The following is an 18289-nucleotide window of genomic DNA, read 5'->3' on the forward strand; positions in this document are numbered from 1 at the left end:
AGTGGTGCTCTGGAATGCAGCAGCAGAAGAGGGCAAAGACAGTGTCCACCCTCTGAGTTCTCGGGAAGGGATTACAGTCAGCCTGGACATGTGTTTAACGGGAAGCCTGCCCCTCAGGTCGCAGCTGTGAATAGAAGCAAATTGGCCTCTTTCACATAAAGACTGGGCTCCCTGGCCTGTTGCTTTTTGCTGTGCCTTGAGGGGGAGGGAGGGGCAGTTAAGACTCTTTCTCCATGGATAATACTGGAAGTGACTGTGCTGCCTGGTCTGTACTTTCATGACAACTCCATCTGGAGTAGTGTTTTTGAGGAGGTAACTTATGAGCTGAGTTGTTCAACCAGCATTAAGTATTAACTGTGCCGGTGATGTGTTCAACATGGCTAAAGAATAGAAAATTAAATATAGAGTGTGTTTATCATCTCTCTGAGGATTTACGATTTTGAATTAATAGTTTGAGTAGGACTGACACAGGTAGTCAGTAATGTAGCAAGGCTGACCAGTTTGCCTACCTGTTACAATATCAAGTCATTCCATGACAGTGAGGTATAGCATCTACCTCGCACACCCCTCTATTTGTCTCTACCCTGTCCCTCCTCATTTCAACTCCCAGCCCCCACACCTGTGGTGCCCAGACTTTCCTATGTTCCAGCAATGAGAGGCTCAATACCTTGTGCACTCAATATTTTACACACAATCCCAGGGAAAAAAATCACAAGCCTTGAAATAGCAGGATGTGGAAAACTGTAGTTAAAGGCCAGAGCATGAAGTTCAAGCTGGGAGAGACAGGGAAATGGAATTGAAGAACTGATAAGAGTCATGAAGAGCCATCAAAAGATTTTAAGCATATAATCTTCTAAAACAATAATTTTGACCTACCTGTGTACATAAGTACTTGCTGATGGTTGCTGAGCAAGCTATTATGATGCTAATGAATTATTATTAGTGGCATATGCTCTTAATATGCATATTCTTTGCTGTTGCTCCTTCTGTCCCTTCCTTCTAAGGATGTGTTTGCATCCACATTTGAAAATGGCTGCTCCTTGTTTGGAATGCTATCTGCCGAAGAAACAGAGGAAAGTGAGACCAGGCACATAGAGGACATTGATCCAGGACAGTTTCCATCAGCACAAGCCTCTGGCCAATGGGAGGGAAAAAGAAGGACAGCTTCATGAATATAGACTTGCTGGCACTTCACCTCTGTACCTATACAATTCGAGAATCTGTTATGCTAATGTTACCCCACTTTGCAGCTGGTGAATTCAGTATTACAATTTCAGTATAACACTGAAAAATCATTGGGGGAGAAAAATCAAACTTGGTTTATCCACAGTGATTTTTTTTCCATTTCATTTAGACATTTTACCAAATAGTGACCAAATATTAATAATTGGGTTTACCTTATCAATGTGAATAGGTATGAGATCAGAGTTTTTGTTTTTTATTAAAAGGGCTGATGAGAAAAAGCTGAATGTATGGAAGTATTCATAGAATTGGTTTGCCATGACTTTAATTCCTTACTTCCAAAAGAGATAAGATAGTCCTTATAAATGGATGTACAGGTTAAATGACAAACACCCCAAACAAACAGTACCTGAGCAAATCAGTTTTATTTCAGCATCACAGTTTACTGTTCTTCCTAACTGGCAGTCACTACATTGTAGATACTGTCAATTACAATATAATTCCTGTCAGTATGTGTGTAATATGGTTTTCACAGTTCCATCTTAAGAGTAAATGACTTTATTCAAGCAATTACTTTCATCAAATGTTAATTTTCATATCCCTTCAGCTGCAGGCACCAAAATCAAAACCCAACAATCAACAGAGTAAACATAACAAAATCACACATTTAGTCCCTATAAGACATATGGGAATAAGATTTTCATATTCCGAAAGATTGGCTTTTTTTTTGGTATTAATCAACAGGATATTACAGTTTACCACAAATCAAGGTGCCATTTAATATTTGAAAACTCTTTCTGTAAAGATACAAATCATCCTAATGCGAGAGGGACGGTCCTTGCTCAGCATCGTCTTGGCTCTGCCCTTTGGGGGCTCCTCTTCCCCCCTCGCCTGTGAGCGGTGCTGAGGGCAGCTCCGGGGTGCAGTCACGACTCCTCACTCTGAACTGGCAAGCGCTCCGGAGGAAGAACAGATTCCAGCTTCCGCCAGCGCTCTGGAGGCCACAGGATGTGCGTGGCATGGGCGTGCAGAAGTCCCAGGGACACCTGGACCCACGGGAGACACAGAGAAAGACAAGGAGAAATTATTTTATGAGGACCATCGTTAGTGCTTTGAAAACAGCATCTGATCCAGGACTGATAGTCTATGGAAAGATGATAACAAGTAAAAGTGGGGCATGTGTATGTGGCCCTTCTCTAGGTGCTTTGTATATGTGCCTGCAAAAGCCATTACTCCTCAGGACCATCTGAGGTAGGTGCTGATCTCATCTTCATTTTGCATACGAAAAAACTAAGTTCAGGGAGATTAAAGGTCTTGCCAACAGTCTTACAGCTGCCAGGCGGTGGGAACTGGCTTTAAGGATGAGCAGCTCAGCTCGAGTCTGCAACCTTAACCACCATCCTCAACAGCCTGCTTGCACAGATGCAGGAAGCATAAAATAAAACTAGTTTGTATTCCCAGAGTCGTCTACAGAGTTCCGGATATCTCACAGAGACTTTCCTTTTTGGAAAGGTCAGACAGACATGGAAAAAAAAATGTATTTTGCAGAAAACATTGTCCCTACAGCATTAGATGTGAGATTGTGTGGGGTGCCTCCATGGAAAGAAGGCTGAGCAACGTGTAAGCAGTGCTCACGGAGAGATGGAAATCCAAGGCAAAGCCAGCAAGGTGGGCGGGGTTACGTGGAATCAAGTGGAAAGATCATAGCAGATGGTAAAGGACCCCCCCTCAGCAGAGATGCACCAGGATAGAAGAGGAGGCGAGGGGAGGGGCCTGTTCCTGGAGGACATAAGGCTGAACCCTGAGGCAAAAGGACATAAGGCTGAGCCCTGAGGCGAAAGGAGCAGCTAAAGACATCTTAGGGCTCGCTAGGAACAGCTGCAGTGTACAGACGAGTGTGACAAACCTACCTCAAAGGCAGACCAAGGACCTGTCCTCACAGGTGACCCTTCAGCAGGTTGGAGGCAGGGCCTGAAACTCTGTCTTTTGCTGTTGGTGGTCCTGCTATTGCTCTCAGATATTTCGAAGCTTACAAAACACACTCATGTTTAAGCGCATGTCTATTGAGTGTCAGCAATAAAGCAGGTACTACATGTCCATCTTTTGTTTTCAAATGGTTTTCCTATAAATTTCAACTCTGTAGAGGTGAGCAAACGATACTGCTTTCACTGAAGTGCTTTTAGTTACTAGCAGGTGCATTTGAAAATGCACATTGCCCAGGACGCAAAGGAAAAGCTGTCAGGAGAGACTCCACAAACATAACCAGAAACACACAGAAAAAGAAAAAGCCTTCCCAGCAACTTGAAATACAAACCAAATAAACCCAAAGGGTACCAAGAAGCCCATGGGCCCCATAAAGAGATTTTTCTTCAACTTGTTATTTTGAAAATCAAACCTATAGCCAACTTGAAAATGTGGTACAGAACACAGCTCTATTCACGAAAATCCACCACTTACATTTTTCTGCATTTATTCCTCTCATTATGTCATTATATGTACTATATACACATACTTTTTTCTGAACCATTTGAAAGTTGACTTCATGCTGGATTGCTGAGTTTGCCCCCTAAATAAATACTACAACATGTGTCTCCTAAGGAATACGATATATAATATAAAAGAGACTTAATACTAGCACAATAATAAATATAAGCCCATATTCAAATTTTTCCTCTTGTCCCAATAATATCTTTTATAGCTATTTTATTTTTGAAGTTCTTAATCAAGGATCACAAATTGTATCATAATTGCCATTATCTTGCTTCAGTTTACATTTAGCTTATTTTAATCTGGAGTCCAGGCCAACTGCCTCGAAAAATGTCCTACATCTATAATTGCCTGATCTTTTCCTGAATGGATTCAAGTTAAATGTTCTTGGCAAAAATACTATATAGTTGATAACATATTCTTCCCATTCCAGCACATCAGGAAGCATAAAACATCAGTTTGTCCCATTGTTGTGATATGAAGTTTGATGAAATTCATATTATCCATATTTCTCCACTGTAAACAAATCATTTTCCTTTTGTAATTAGTAAGTAATCTGTGCGATATTTTTTTTTTCAACTACAGTTCACATACAATATTATTATGTATTAGTTTCAGGTGTACAACATAGTGATTAGGCATTTGTATAACTTACAAAGTGATCACCCTGATCATTCTTACCCATCTACATATACATAGCTATTAATGTTAACTATATTCCCTATGCTGTATTTACATCCCCATGACTGCTTTTTATAACAGGCGATTTGTATTTCTCAATCCCTTCACCTTTTTCACCGCTCCACTTTGAGTGACCATCTCCATGTTGTCACAAATGGTAAGATTTCATTCTTTCTTATGGCTGAGTAATATCCCATTATATATTATGTTGAGGTATGTTCCCTCTATCCCCACTTTGCTGAGAGTTTTTACTGTAAATGAATGTTGGATTTTGTTAAGTGATATTATTGCATCTATTGATATGATCATATGATTTTTATCCTTCCTTCTCTTTACATGGTATATCCTGTTAATTGATTTACAGATATCGAGCCAAACTTACATCGTGGTGCTAAACCTGTGGGATTATATTTTGAAATATGTAAATGTCCTGTATGTCAACATTTCGTCTAATCCTCTCACTTCTGCTCTCTGAAGGAGGTTGTTCCCTAAACCATCTAGTACTTTTAACCTCTATTGATGATCCTGCCTTATTACATCAAGGATTACAAAAGAGTGATTTTCCACATTTTTATTTCTTTTATATTTATTGACTTTAATCTCTAAAAAGTTGCTTTCCCTCCCAACCCCAAATGCCTCTATTTTAACATCAAACATTCTTTTTTTCATTCAAAATCAGTTACTATTTTTGGTTTGTTTGATGCTCAAATGTCCCATATTGGGCCAGTGGGCATTCTATATTATCTTAGGACATATTCCCGTTTTGTCTTGGAGCACTTGAACATGACTGCTGAAGATAAGGGGATACTGGGACGTGACACAGGCCAGCCGAAGGTAAGGGTTCTTCCTATGTCAGCACACCCCAGATCTCTGTCTGCAGGATCTGGTAGTAGGAAGCGGTGAGAATTTCTCTCTTGTTCATTTAGATTGGCAGGAGAAAATATCTGTGAAACTGGTTTCTCGGCCTAATGACTCTTGCTTATTTGGTATGAGTACTCATGAGTTTTGTTAATTCTGTTTTTCTGTGACTCTATTTGGCATCTCTCCTTTCAGCTTGTTATGTGTCCTAAGAGCTTGGCCTTAAGACCAGTGAGAATATTTTCTCTCTGGTCTCGACCACTTAGAAGGTGTACTTACCAAGAGGCATCTGGTGGCCGGTCTGATAGACTGGGGTTCCAAGCCTTGGGTAAGCCATACAAAGCTTATTGGTCCTCATTGTCCAGCTGTGCCCACTCTCAGGAGTGATTATCATCTCAGTCATTGTTGCTTGTTAGTAATGGCAAAATCCTATCCCTGTAGTGCCTGCCTAATGCCATGAATTAGCATGTTTATGGCTGGAGGCATCTCAAATGCATAAAAGAAAATACGAGACTGCTTTTTGTCTTCTCTGAGAGCATTTGAAATCTTACTCCCTAGTACCTGTCATCATTTTAGGTCAGATAAACTCTTCTTAAAATTCCCTACAGATTTGGACACTCCTTACATCAACAGTTGCAAAATTTATCAGAAAGAAAAATTACTTACAATAATTTCATCATACCAAGTTATCGAAACTTTATTGTTAGAAGCAAGTAAATTGAATACAGGTAAGTGGAATAAAAGTATTTTTACATTAACTCTTTAACAATAATTATATTGTATGTATACTTAAAAATGTTTTAAAATTTTGCTTGCTAAATTAAATGATGGGTGTTCACTGACCCTCTAGACCAGGGGTCGGCAAACTGCCACATGCAGCTCTTTGGGTACACAATGTGGCTCTGAAGTAAAAATGAAAATACAACTACCATAGTTTCACTTATAAAATTTTTAAAAGATATTGCTCACATAATGGTGATTATGTAAAAATATTTTTATGGCTCTTGAATAAATTTTAAATTGTTGTGAGGGACAGGATTGTCTCTTCCATCTCAAAAAGTTTGCCGACCCCTGGTCTAGACCATCTCTGACAATATAATGAAACATTAATTACTGAACATTAGTTTCTCTATAAGAAACAAAAAGTAGAAAAACCTAAGATTTCTGGGTTCATTAGTAAACATGTGCCACATTTTAAAAAATTCTATTGGGTTGTCGGAAAAGTCATGATGTATTTTTTCTATGTTTTTCATTGCAAAAATGCGTCCTGACTTTTTTGACAACCCAATAAATACTGGTGTAATACTGACAAAAATAATTTCTAGTGAAAACTGAGAAAGCTAAGTTTGTTTAAGGCTATTAATTCTTATATAATTAAAGCTACAAAAACTAATAGGAAAATAACTGTGTATACAAGTCAAGTAGGCTTTGACCTAAAAGAAGAAAGGTGTGCGATATACAGATGTATTTTTGATGAAAAGGAAATTAACTTTGTGCTAGAGTTAGGCTGGTTGTCTCAGAATGGGAAAGAAGAAAAACAGGACAAAAATCTGAATGTAAGAAGGAAAGGTGTAGAAGGTTTGTACAAAAGGAATCTTGTGAAAGGAAATTTTATGTGTGGTCCAAGCTAAATAAGATGAAAACAAATTCAATCAAATAAGTGAACTTACGGTAACTTTCAAAAGTAAGCTGGTCCAAAATTTGAGTTTGGTTTCTCCTTCTGCTAAAAAGGACTATTGGTCTGCTACTGATAGTGTGAAATAGTTTTAAGTTTTATGCTGTCTTAAGTCCTTGGTTATCTAAGAAAAGGGAACCTTCTCTGTAGGAAGAATTAACAATTATGCAAACTTATGTATGTCTTTGAAGTCTTGTCACTTTGGTTAAATGGTTAAGTATTGCTTCCTAAAGACTTATGATCCTATTTAGTTAAATGCCCAAAACTTTTGATATATTTTCACAAAATTCCCAAAGTTTAAGTTACTGAGTCTTGACCCAGAAGAGCATCTGATACACCTCAAAATACTTGTTTTCTCTGCTTACACAGAGAAACATTTAACTAATCAGGCTTATTTTGGTGTGTTGAAATTACACGGGAAGCACTGTCAAATAAGAAATGACACTGAGCCTTCTTTATGTTGTATTTATATATGGTATGTGTTCCAGAAATTACGTGAAATTCCTGGGAATCTGAGATGTCCTGACATGTCTTATCAGAGTCAAGACACACACTAAAATAACTGAACCCCTCAGACTGTAGTACATGTAAACGAAGTCCATTCTGGTTTTGCAAAAATGACCCCTTAGTGCCAGACTTTTCCCTTCCTGGTGTCCTTATAACATGGCAACAGTCAGGTTCTGAATCAGATAAAATCAGGTAAACTATCTGCTCCCAGCACCGGCTGTGGCGGAGGAATACGCTTCCCTCGAACCCCAGCGTGCCTTCAGCTGGTCTCACAATCAAATAGACATGGGACAGATGAGCAAGAGAAAATAACCAAGCACAGATACATGCATATGTGTGGGGACCCCACATGCACGAGCGTTTCAGAGACAGAAAGGGGGCGTGAGATGTTCTGAGCGGGGGTGAGGTCAGGTGCCTTGAGGACGCTAATGAATCATTGCAGGGTGATGAGGAGCAGGTGCTCAGTAAGGAGCACTTTGTTCTGCCCCGCACACAGGCCGAAAGCGTTATCTCTGATTATCGGCAAGGCCCCTAATTCAAGTTCTTCCAGCTGGTCAAGGTTGGGGCCGACATTTCCCCTGAGCCTGTAGCTAAAACTGCCTTTAGCTCCAAGCAATCCCCATTCCACAGAAGCACATCTTGGGCCCTAACCCAGTTTTGACTGGTATCTCTGTAAGTAGCGGAGATTAAGACACAGGCGACAACAGGGCCATGTACCCAGAGGAGTGGCAGCCACTGGCAGAGGCTTCAGAAAGAATTTGCTGACACTTTGATCTTGGGCTTCTAGACTCCAGAACTGTGAGAAAACTTCCGTTGATTAAGCCAGGCCTTTTGTTAGGGCAGCCCTAGCACACCAATATGGGCCTGAATAAAAAGGACTGCGTTACAGGCTGGCTCTGGGAGGTGTCCCAATGCTCGCTCAAAGTAGAGGAGCAAAGGAACACACTGAGAAAAAAGAAAAACATTTCTGTTATTTACAGGAGAGAGATGAAGCATATTTCATTGGGACTCGACTCTCCTGTCTGCTGTGTTGTGTCCCATGTATAACTGTGTCTCCTTCAGAGGATGCACAATATTTTTAGGCGTAAGGAATCCATTGTCATAAATTATAAATCACCTCAACAAAAACGTTGAATGGACCGTTATAAACCCTTAGCAGATCCCTGTATTTTTAGTATCTATACTGAATGAGAAAATAGGCCCATCCACATGTGTTAATGGGCTTCTTAAATTAATTTACAGACCAGGAATCAATAATGTAGCCCAGGGGTCAGCAAACTGCGGCTCACATGCAGCTCTGAAGTAAAATTGAAAATGAAAATAAAACTATCATAGTTTCATCTATAAAAGTTTTTAAAGGATATTATTCACATAATGGTGATTATTTAAAAATATATTTATGGCTCTCGAATAATTTTTAAATTATTGTGAGGGACAGGTTTGGCTGTTCCAGCGGTTGGCAAACTTTTGAGATGAATGTACCCCAAGAGCCGCATGTGGCTCGCAAGCCACAGTTTGCCAAACCCTGATCTAGAATAAGAGTCATCAAACTATTTTGATTGTGTACTCCATTAGCAAAAATATCTGAGAATTCACCTCTCTTTACACACACTATTAACATTAAAACTAAATGGTCCTTAAAACTAAAAGCTCAAATTCTTATTTTTTAGATTCAAAGTTCTATTTAATTTTTTTTTTTTTTTTTGCATTCTGGGGATCATTGCCCACACCCACTGGATATCCCTGCTCCGGGGAACACCAGAATGACTGGCTGGAAAGTCACCAGTGCTATCAGTCCCCTGGTTTGTGTTGTCCACACGGCTACATTTATACTGGATCGTGGGTCTTCCACTGAATTGGCTCCACAGAGAAGCTATTTCGGCACCTGGTAGACACAGCCCTCAGGAGCCAGCCTTTCCTTCAGGTCCCTGAGTCACAGGGAGTGTATTACTCGGGTTCCCTTCATCCACTTCTCATTGGCCTACCGTCTACACAACACTCCCAACCTTGACTTCAAGACAAAGGGCTTGCACAGAGAAGATGAGGACAAGTAAAAGCACAAGAGCCCAGAGGTAGGAGAGAGGGGACAGGCTAGGAAAGACCTTTTTAACAAGATATTCAGAACTAGAGCAAGGGTCAGAAGAAGCCCAATATGAGAAAGGAGATGAAACACAAAGCTTTCAAGTTCATTTGATTAAAACGCTTTCTAAAAAGGAGATACACATTTTATATGCACTATTAGCAAATAAAATCTGCCTTTGATGAATTTACTTAGCAGCATAAGAGAGAGAAATTTCCACATAAACAAAGCACAGTCTGAGGATATTTATTCTACACTATTAAATTTCCCACAATTATTTTTGAAAGTCAAATCGAACTGGAACGCTATCCAAACTTTGAGGAACACTGTTTTCTGGCTTCCTGAAGCCGAGAGGAGTCACAGCTTTCCAGCCTGACACCAGGTCCTTCCTTCATTGTCACGGTTTCTCAGTAGGAGGGTCTGTCCAGCAGCACAGGTGGCGCCCACCTTCCTGCTCTGATCTGTGCTGTCCTCCCAGATTACGCCCCTGGGAAGCACCTTAGAACACAATACTAAGTGACATGAGAGCTCCAGTAGCTGGGGATGATTTGCCACCAGGGACTGACAGTAAACTCATCACAAAAGAAAGAATTTTTAAACCTCCAGTCTGCAATTCCAAACACATTTACATGCAGTGCACAGATCTAAGATTTTTATGATATGTTTCTTAAGAATTTAAAAAAATGTTGCAAAGGCAATTGGTCTGGATTATCTCTTACCTCCAGCACAACAGAACAATAACGAGGAGAGAAACTCCTTACAACCAACCACCAGTCTCCCGGGATGAGTCCCAGGGGTTACTGGGGTGATTGACCCCTATTTGGGCTCCTCCAACACTGAAATGTTCTAGAATACACCACCAATCTGCTATCATATTGGCCAGGTAACATTTCTCAGTGTTGTCTTGACGAAGTGGCCTAGCTCCTTCTGGTCTGGGATGCCACACAGGGGCATGTCCTAGCAACCACCACTGCTGGGACGGGTACGGAGCAGGCCGCTGTCAGTGGGTGGAGAGGGTACCGAGCACCCACGAGCAATCCTGAGGGTGTTGGCTGGACCGCGCACTGGTCACCGCCCCGGGCAGGGGAGGAGGGCTCCAATTACCAGGAGGAGAGTAAAGAGCATCACAGTGCCAGGCATCAGGAGAGAAGCCTCCTGCGTCTTGGCATCAGTCATCCAGGAAAACACAATACAGCCAAGCACAGGTAGGGCCATGCTCTCCTCACAGAGGAGACACGTGTGTGCAAGGTCAACCTCAGCAGTGTGTGCCAGGGTCACCCAACAGAGGGCAGTCAAGACCCCACCTGTGTGGGCACCACAGCTTTTGCTAATGTCAACATTACACATTACCAATAACACCACCACTAAAGGCACATCTTCAAAAGCAGCGCAGTGGGGCCGGGTGGGGGGTGGGGTGGGGAGGAAGACAAAATGATGCCTCCAACAAATAGCATAAAAGTGAACTAACCGTCTTGTGACTCCTCACGGAAACAGACGCATGGTCTCAGTCAATCAAACAGAATTAGAGATAAAGGCAGGCACAAAACAAATAGCACATGAAAAATAAGGATCTGCATTGTTTAAAAACTATGCAAAAGATATTTTTAAAATGACTGAATAGAAATGATGCTACCTGCTGTATTTTTAAGTGTGGATTAACATACAGATTTGAAATGTCATCAACATATTTTATACACTAGACAAGAGTCATAAAGAAAACAACAGCGGCTTGTTTATCATCCGCGCACACTCCCAAGATGCTTCTCTACGCACACTGGCAGATAAACAGGACTCCTCTAAACAAAACCCCGTGCAGGGGCTGCTTCCGTTCCAGAAAGGACTGTCTGGCACGCTAAGAGCAAAGCTTTGCTTGAGGCATAAGGGTCACCAGCCAAAGACAAACAGCAAAGTAGAGAAACTCCCAGATAAGTTGTAAGCAAAACTATATAGGAAGAGACGTGGGGACCAAGGAGGCTCTAGAAAAAAGGAGAAATAATAGGTTAGAACAGAGGGGAAGGAACAGGCAAGTTAGGTAACAGAGGCAGTAGTGGCACAACGGGTACGCTTTTCTGTAGGCAATGAACCACTTCCATTGTCCCCTCCTGTGGGGACCCCACTATCAGTGCCAGCTATGGAAACATGTCGCCATACCAGGAAAAGCCGGCAATGCTTTCTTGCTCGGAACTGAACTGACAAGAGTCAGGGTCCTCACACCTGCCAGTATTTCCCTGAGACGAGAATTTCCTTCTGGAAGATGCTGTGCAGGCCCCCTGGACCTCCCCTGCAACTCCAACATAATTCAAGTCTTTGTAATCGGCTGGTCGCAAAACCTGCCCCAACCTATGAAATTATAGTCTTTATCCCGCGCTGTGTGCCAATTCATGATTTCTGCCATAGGGATGGTAATGAGCCTGATTGCAGAGGCCACCCCAGACTCTGCGGGGGGGGCGTTGCGAATGGCGTAGACTTTGTTTACAGACGCTGCTGCTTCACCCAGACACCACCTTCCCAATGTCTGAAAAGCCGGAGCTCCGAAACACACCTGCCCTCCAAAGCTTAAGAGGCAGCATCAATAGCTTTAAGTGCCTGCAAAGGTGAATACTGACCAAAGACCCCTGTAATCAGAATTACGGGCTCCATCCTTGGTGGGACGGTACCCTGCTAGATGCTGGAAATATACACAGATCATAAAGATGACCCCTGCCGTCTAAGACTTCCTCATCTGGTGGGAACGCAGATGTTTAAACAAAGCATCAAACTACCACACACAGGAGCCAGGGGCCCTGGGAGGTCAGGCTCGGGGAAGGCTCCACTGGGCAGATGCATCTAAACTGGCTCCAGTGGCTTCTGGGGACTTTTCTCTCCTGTGACATCCCCTGCCAGGTTTTTATCTAGCACATTCTTCCAGCCCTCCTTGTCCGCCACTAAATTTCGAAATTGAGACAACACGATAGGCTGATACAACCTAATATTTGCCATTGAAAAGTAAAACCATATGCTTTACAAAAGACTCCAAATGAGACCTTTTCTGGGACAAGTGTTTTCTTCATTACCAGCAATCTTAACTTTAATCATCTCCAAGCAATTTTGCCATTCACAACTTAGCTCTAATCAGAATGCATCTTCAGGTCACTCCGCGGCCTCTCCACAAGTCTCACCAGGTAACGACAGAATCCTGCGTAATCATGCTAGTCCCCCAGAAGCCACCTCCAGCAAGTAGTAAGTTCAACATTTTATGCAAAAATAGAGACAAAGCAGGCCCCGAGGGCATCTGCAGCTAATTTTCATGAATTAATTTCCCAGGATTGATGTTTCTGCACCAGTCTCTTCACCACCTAATCAAATCACTGCCGTTGAAGTGGCCTAAACTCTTCATTCTGCAGCTTGATTAAGCAGGTGATGAAATGCTTGAATATAATTTGGATAGTTAGCAACTCACAGAATCCACACTAAACGGCGGTGGGTGGACATTCTGACCAACGCCTCGTTATTTACTTGTGTTCCCACCTGCTAGTTTTATGTAGGAGATAACCCGTTCATATAAACTGAGGAGGACAGAGGTGTAAAAGTTTTGTTTGCTGTGGTTTTAAACCATACTTTGGCCAACTGGGCAGGCAGCCTCTATGACAGACTGGACAGCCATTGACCAGAGAGCATTTGGGACAATAAGACACCCCGTATCCAGGCCAGTCCTGTGCTGTGGTGGACGCAGCCGCTCCTCTGCCCTGGGACCTCTACTCATATGGGCGGTTATCTGGCCTCCCGTCTCCACCTCTCCCCACTTCCCATCCCTCTTCTAGTCCATCTTTCAAAAAGAAAGTTTGGAAGTTTACAAAACCACCAACCAGGAACAAAAGAAGATAAATAAAAGGGATAACTACAAGGGTCAAGATGGCTGCTGTGGAGTGTGCCACACTCCGTGCTTGGCCTCTAGGGGCCGAAGTGAGGAAGAAAACGCGCTTACCCAGCTTTCCCCGGGGGAGGCAGTGTCCCAAGTGGTGAGGGAAACTCCGTTTCTATCTGAGTACATTTCTACACACTATTCCTCACAGGCGGTCTCCCACAGGATAGTCTAAGTATCTAAATGGGCCAGTTCCACTGCAAGAGGTTCCCCCAAAAAGGCAGATGCATGATTCAGGATGGTTGATTAGATCAGGTACTCAGGTGGTTAGAGAGCAGGACACAGTGCTCATAACACCAAGGTTGCTGGTTCGATTCCCACATGGGCCACTGAGGTGTAACCTCCACAGCTAAATTGAAACAGCTACTTGACTTGGAGCTGATGGGTCCTGGAGAAACACACTGCTCCCCAGTAATCCCCAATTTAAAAAAAAAAAAAAAAGCAGGGCCAGCCGAGTGGCGCAATGGTTAAGAACTGGCTTGGGACACCAGAGGGCCGCAGTTCGGATCCCACCTATGAGGGCCAGTGACATTGCCCTCCACAGCTAAGATGCTGAACAACAGCTCAACCTGGAGCTGGGCTGCCGTGAGTCACTGGCGACGGTGCAGGCTGCAGCCCCTGTGGCAGTGGGTTGCCATGGGCTACCATGTGTAGCCAGCAGCCGTTGTGAGCGGCTGTCCAGAAGCCGGCGACTGATCTGCCTCACCCGGGAAGAGCGCAATGATGGTGCCAACTTGGGCCAGTGAAGCAACGTCCTCCACAACTAGACTGAAGAACAAAACGACAACTTGTCTATTCCCCTTCCCCTAATTCCCCAGCACTGTTCCCATCCCCCAATTGCCCAATAAAAATATTAAAAGAAACAAAACAGCTCTATTCAACTTGCTGACGATTAGGTGAACATTGTTCTGCAAGAGACTAAGGCAACTAGGCTTGTATGTCATGCAAAAACCTAACTTACGCCCCTAGTAAGGACTGAGGTAACCTGAAGGCATGGACAGATAGGATGCCCTTTAAATGACCTGTCAGAAGCATTTCTTTCAACTGTGTTTTTGATATACAAGGTCTGTTCTGTGTTGTTTGTGGCTAGAGAAATTTCCTGGCCCCACACTCTTGCTGTGCACCTGTAAGTCGGGAGTAGCCATCCACTGTCCTTCTTGTCACCAGAACATGACAGATTTGTTAACTAGCCTGAAATCCCAGCCCCACTGGCTTTTCCCCACCTTCATGTCATCTGCCTTCTTCCCCACTTCATTCCAAATGCATAAAAGAAACTGCAAACTGTCATTCTGGGAAGCGTCTTTCTCAGGCTGTTGAGATCTTGCTTCCACGTGCATCCTCTGTTTGGCTCAAATAAATTCTAATAGACCTTACAAAATGTTTCTGCAGGTTTAGACATTCTTACGAGGATACTGGAATAATTTAATAAAGTATAAAGTACTGGTGCATTGCAAATGCTTACTATAATAAATGCTCTCTTTCTATACGAAAGGCAGCTGTCAGATTTTTTGTTTCTTTCACTGATTTGAAAATTTATCGCATTCTTCCTATTCCTTTTTTAATCTGCTGTTTAAGAACAACATTAAATGGAAAAGAAACATTAGACTATGTGAGAATTAGGGAAACTGACTTCAACAGTGTTTCCAAAATGCATTTTTTAAAGCATCCAAGCCATTGAGAGTTTTACATAGAAACATACCATCCCAACTCCAACCTTATCAACTCTACAGGGAAAGCAGAAACAGAGACCCAGCACACAAATGCAAGATCTTTTCTCCTTCATGCCCAGCGATCTCTGAATCCATCTGAACTACTGCATTTTACCCTCGTCCATCTGTGAGCTAGACTTCAGGATGTCGTGTCTCTGGCTGTCATGTAGGTGCTGGAGGAGAGCCCTGGCTTCTGAGAATGCCTCTCCCTGCACAAAGGCTCATGCCGCCCTTCAGAGGCCTTTCAAGATCTCTGTCAAAGTCGGCCTCAAAGTTTGCCCCTCAGTGAATGGAGCTCTCAAGTGTATATCAGGGTGCCTAATGACACATTTTAGCTAAACCTCCATAAATCATTTTTCCCTGAGAAGAAAGCCTCTCTTTGTAGTTCTGCGCATCCCGTTCCTACAGGAAGACTTCTCTGGAAAGACAGAACATCCCACAGTTTGGACCCAGAGGGAAAGTGGGCCACACTGAGCCTTCCTCCCATGGAGACGTCCTCTCCTCCACGGCACCCCCTTAACGAATAGCACATAGGAGCACGTTTTCATCTAAAAAGGGGTCAACACACATGGCCACTAAGTTAAGGGACTGAGACCTGCTGCCTTCCGTGTACTTACCCGGCACCACCCGTCTTAACTACCTCTGCAGTCTGTGTGGCCCCGCGCACTGCCGCCTACTCAAGCTGGGTGGTCTAGCTATTCCTTCTCTCCACTGCCAGCGGCGAGGAGGAAGGCTCAGCCGGGTTCACGCACCTCGGGGACTGGGAACATGGACGGAGTGATGCAAACACACAGAAGCAACCCGATTGCTGGCAGACAGAAACGTCAGTGCCAGAAGTGCCCACTGACACCAACTGCCCAACACATCATCCTGCTCCTGTGTGTGACATAATGGTGTCCTAGGTTGCTAACTGCCCAACTTCCGAGCCTGGTTTTTATCCCATCTACTCAGTGAAATATCCAATATCCTTCCAATGACATCTTTTCTGCTTAAATTAGTCAGGATGAACGAGACAAAGTCAGGATAGGCTCGTGTCCTTATTTGCAACCAACATACCCAATTGCTACACTGCCATGAAAATACTGGAGCAAGAGTAGTGTTTATATGGATATTAGAAAGGAAGCCTAATCCCCGTTCCCACAGGTGAGGAGATCAAGGCTCAGCAATGCTGCCCGCAGGCACCCGTTAGTTAGGGCTGGGACTCATCCTAGCGCAGGCTCCCAGTCCCAAGCCCTTGTCACCATACCTGTCAATGAAATAGGTAGAGAGCCCTGGAATCTGAAATGTTGGCCAGGGGGCCCTCCACCAGTGCTTGTAAGACCTGCTTCTATGCCAGGGAAAAGCAAGGCCTTTCATTTACGTCCGCACACATCCACCCACTCTGCTTGGGAAGCGTCACCGATTTGTAGCAGGAGGACATGTCAATAGCCGCTGGGCTATAGGAACGCTTGCTGGCAGTGACAGGAAAGCCAGTGCTTAGTACAGCGAGGTAGTTAAGTCCACGTGCGTAAAAGACCCTGGAAAATGAAGAAATGCAGGCGACTCTTAGGGCCCTCCTTTCATTTCACACAATGGAGATGTAAAAGCCTACTGTGTGCATAGCACAGGGCATGGCATCCTAAATCCAGCGAGATGTATGAGCCATAGACGCTGAGCTTGCAACTCACAGGGGATGGTGGTTGTCACAGGCTTGATCCATGGGGTGTGTTTGGCAGAAGTGGAGGTTGCAGGAAATGAGAGCGACCTGGTGAGTGACACAGGCCACTGCAGGATTAGAGAGAGAGAGGTTCTAAACCAACAGGAGATCCCACCCCTGACTGCCATCTCAGGACAGGCAAGAAAAGGCAGGAGGATACTCGGGATGTTTTGCAATGGTGCCAACGAGACATGGGATTGTGTCTAGGAGGAAGGAGAGAAAGGAGACTTTGAGAATGAAACCCAGGTTTCATTCCTGGTATGGTATACATGGCCCTTCATACATGTACCTCTGCATTCAGCACCTTGGCCCGTGCACCACTCTGTTAATGGAAGAGCTCAGCTAGAGATGATGAAGGCTGCAGCCTACTCGCTGCTTTTGTCTCCATGCATGCTCTGTGCCACCGCCCACTGTTAAGAAACCATCATCAATCATGTCCCTACTGAAGTGGAGTGGAATGAGGTATTCACAGAGCACCAGGAGTAGAGCCTGCCCACCTCTGGGTAAAACCTTTTCATGCAAATTCTGGCTATAGTTAGCCCACTGCACCCAGCGCTAACTGGTATCAGAAACTACAGCTCCAATTAGCTCCCCTTTTCCTTTAAGTGTTTCCCCTCCCCCCACTTAGATTTACTATGTCTCCTTTAACCAGAAAAGACAACTGTTTCATCACTTTAAAGGTATGTTTTGATTCCAGGGGATGGAGGAAATGTCACAAGTCAAACTCATCACAAACCGAGTTTCCCCTCTAATCACCATCCCTGAGAACTCAGCACACAGCCTGCGTTCCTGGAGCACCGTGACGTACAGACAGACAAGGAAGAGAACCAGAGTGAAGGTCAGGAGCAGAGCGCAAAGAGCCCAAGTTCTGGAGTCAGAAAACCGCGTTGGGGTCCAGACTCTGAAAATTAATGGCTGGCCATCTCTGATAACTTCTTTTTTTTCTTTTTAAAAAGATTTTTAAAAAATATAGCTGACATACAATATCATATTAGTTTTGGGTGTACACCATAGTTATTTCACATTTATAAACCTAAAGTAGTCATCACCAAGATAAGTCCAGCAACCATCTGACACCATACCACGCTATCACAATATTATTGACTGTATTCCCCATGCTGTACATTACATCCCCATGACTTGTTTTATACCTGGAGATTTGAATCTTTTATTCCCCTTTACTTTTCCTCCCCTTTTAAAATGTTTCAACTAAATGACGTTAATATTATTTTATACTAATCTCAGGTGTACAGCATAGTGGTCAGACATTTATATAACTTAAGAAGTGATCCCCCTGACTAGTACCCACCTAGTACTATACATAGTTATTACCATACTATTGATGATATTCCCTATGCTTTCTATCCCCATGACTGTTCTGTAACTACCAATTTGTACTCCTTAATCCCTTCACATTTTTCATCCGTTGCCCCCCAAACTCCCTCCCATCTATCACACTAATAAATCTAGTACCAATCTGACACCATACATAGTTATTACAATATTATTGCCC

The 18289-nt window shown here is 43.3% G+C and overlaps 1 protein-coding gene across 1 annotated transcript in view; it reads right to left on the reverse strand.

Annotated features, from left to right (window-relative positions):
- Positions 1-1588: 1588 nt before the first annotated feature.
- The window catches only part of IMMP2L (inner mitochondrial membrane peptidase subunit 2), a 772705-nt gene continuing 756004 nt past the window's right edge, over positions 1589-18289 (reverse strand). Inside the window, exon 6 of the mRNA XM_019653032.1 lies at positions 1589-2228. Coding sequence (XP_019508577.1) covers positions 2109-2228 — 120 coding nt within the window. The 3' untranslated portion in view covers positions 1589-2108. The remainder of the gene's footprint in view (positions 2229-18289) is intronic.

This window comes from Hipposideros armiger, unplaced genomic scaffold, assembly GCF_001890085.2.
Source record: "Hipposideros armiger isolate ML-2016 unplaced genomic scaffold, ASM189008v1 scaffold_192, whole genome shotgun sequence".
In the NCBI taxonomy this organism is placed as follows: Eukaryota; Metazoa; Chordata; class Mammalia; order Chiroptera; family Hipposideridae; genus Hipposideros; species Hipposideros armiger.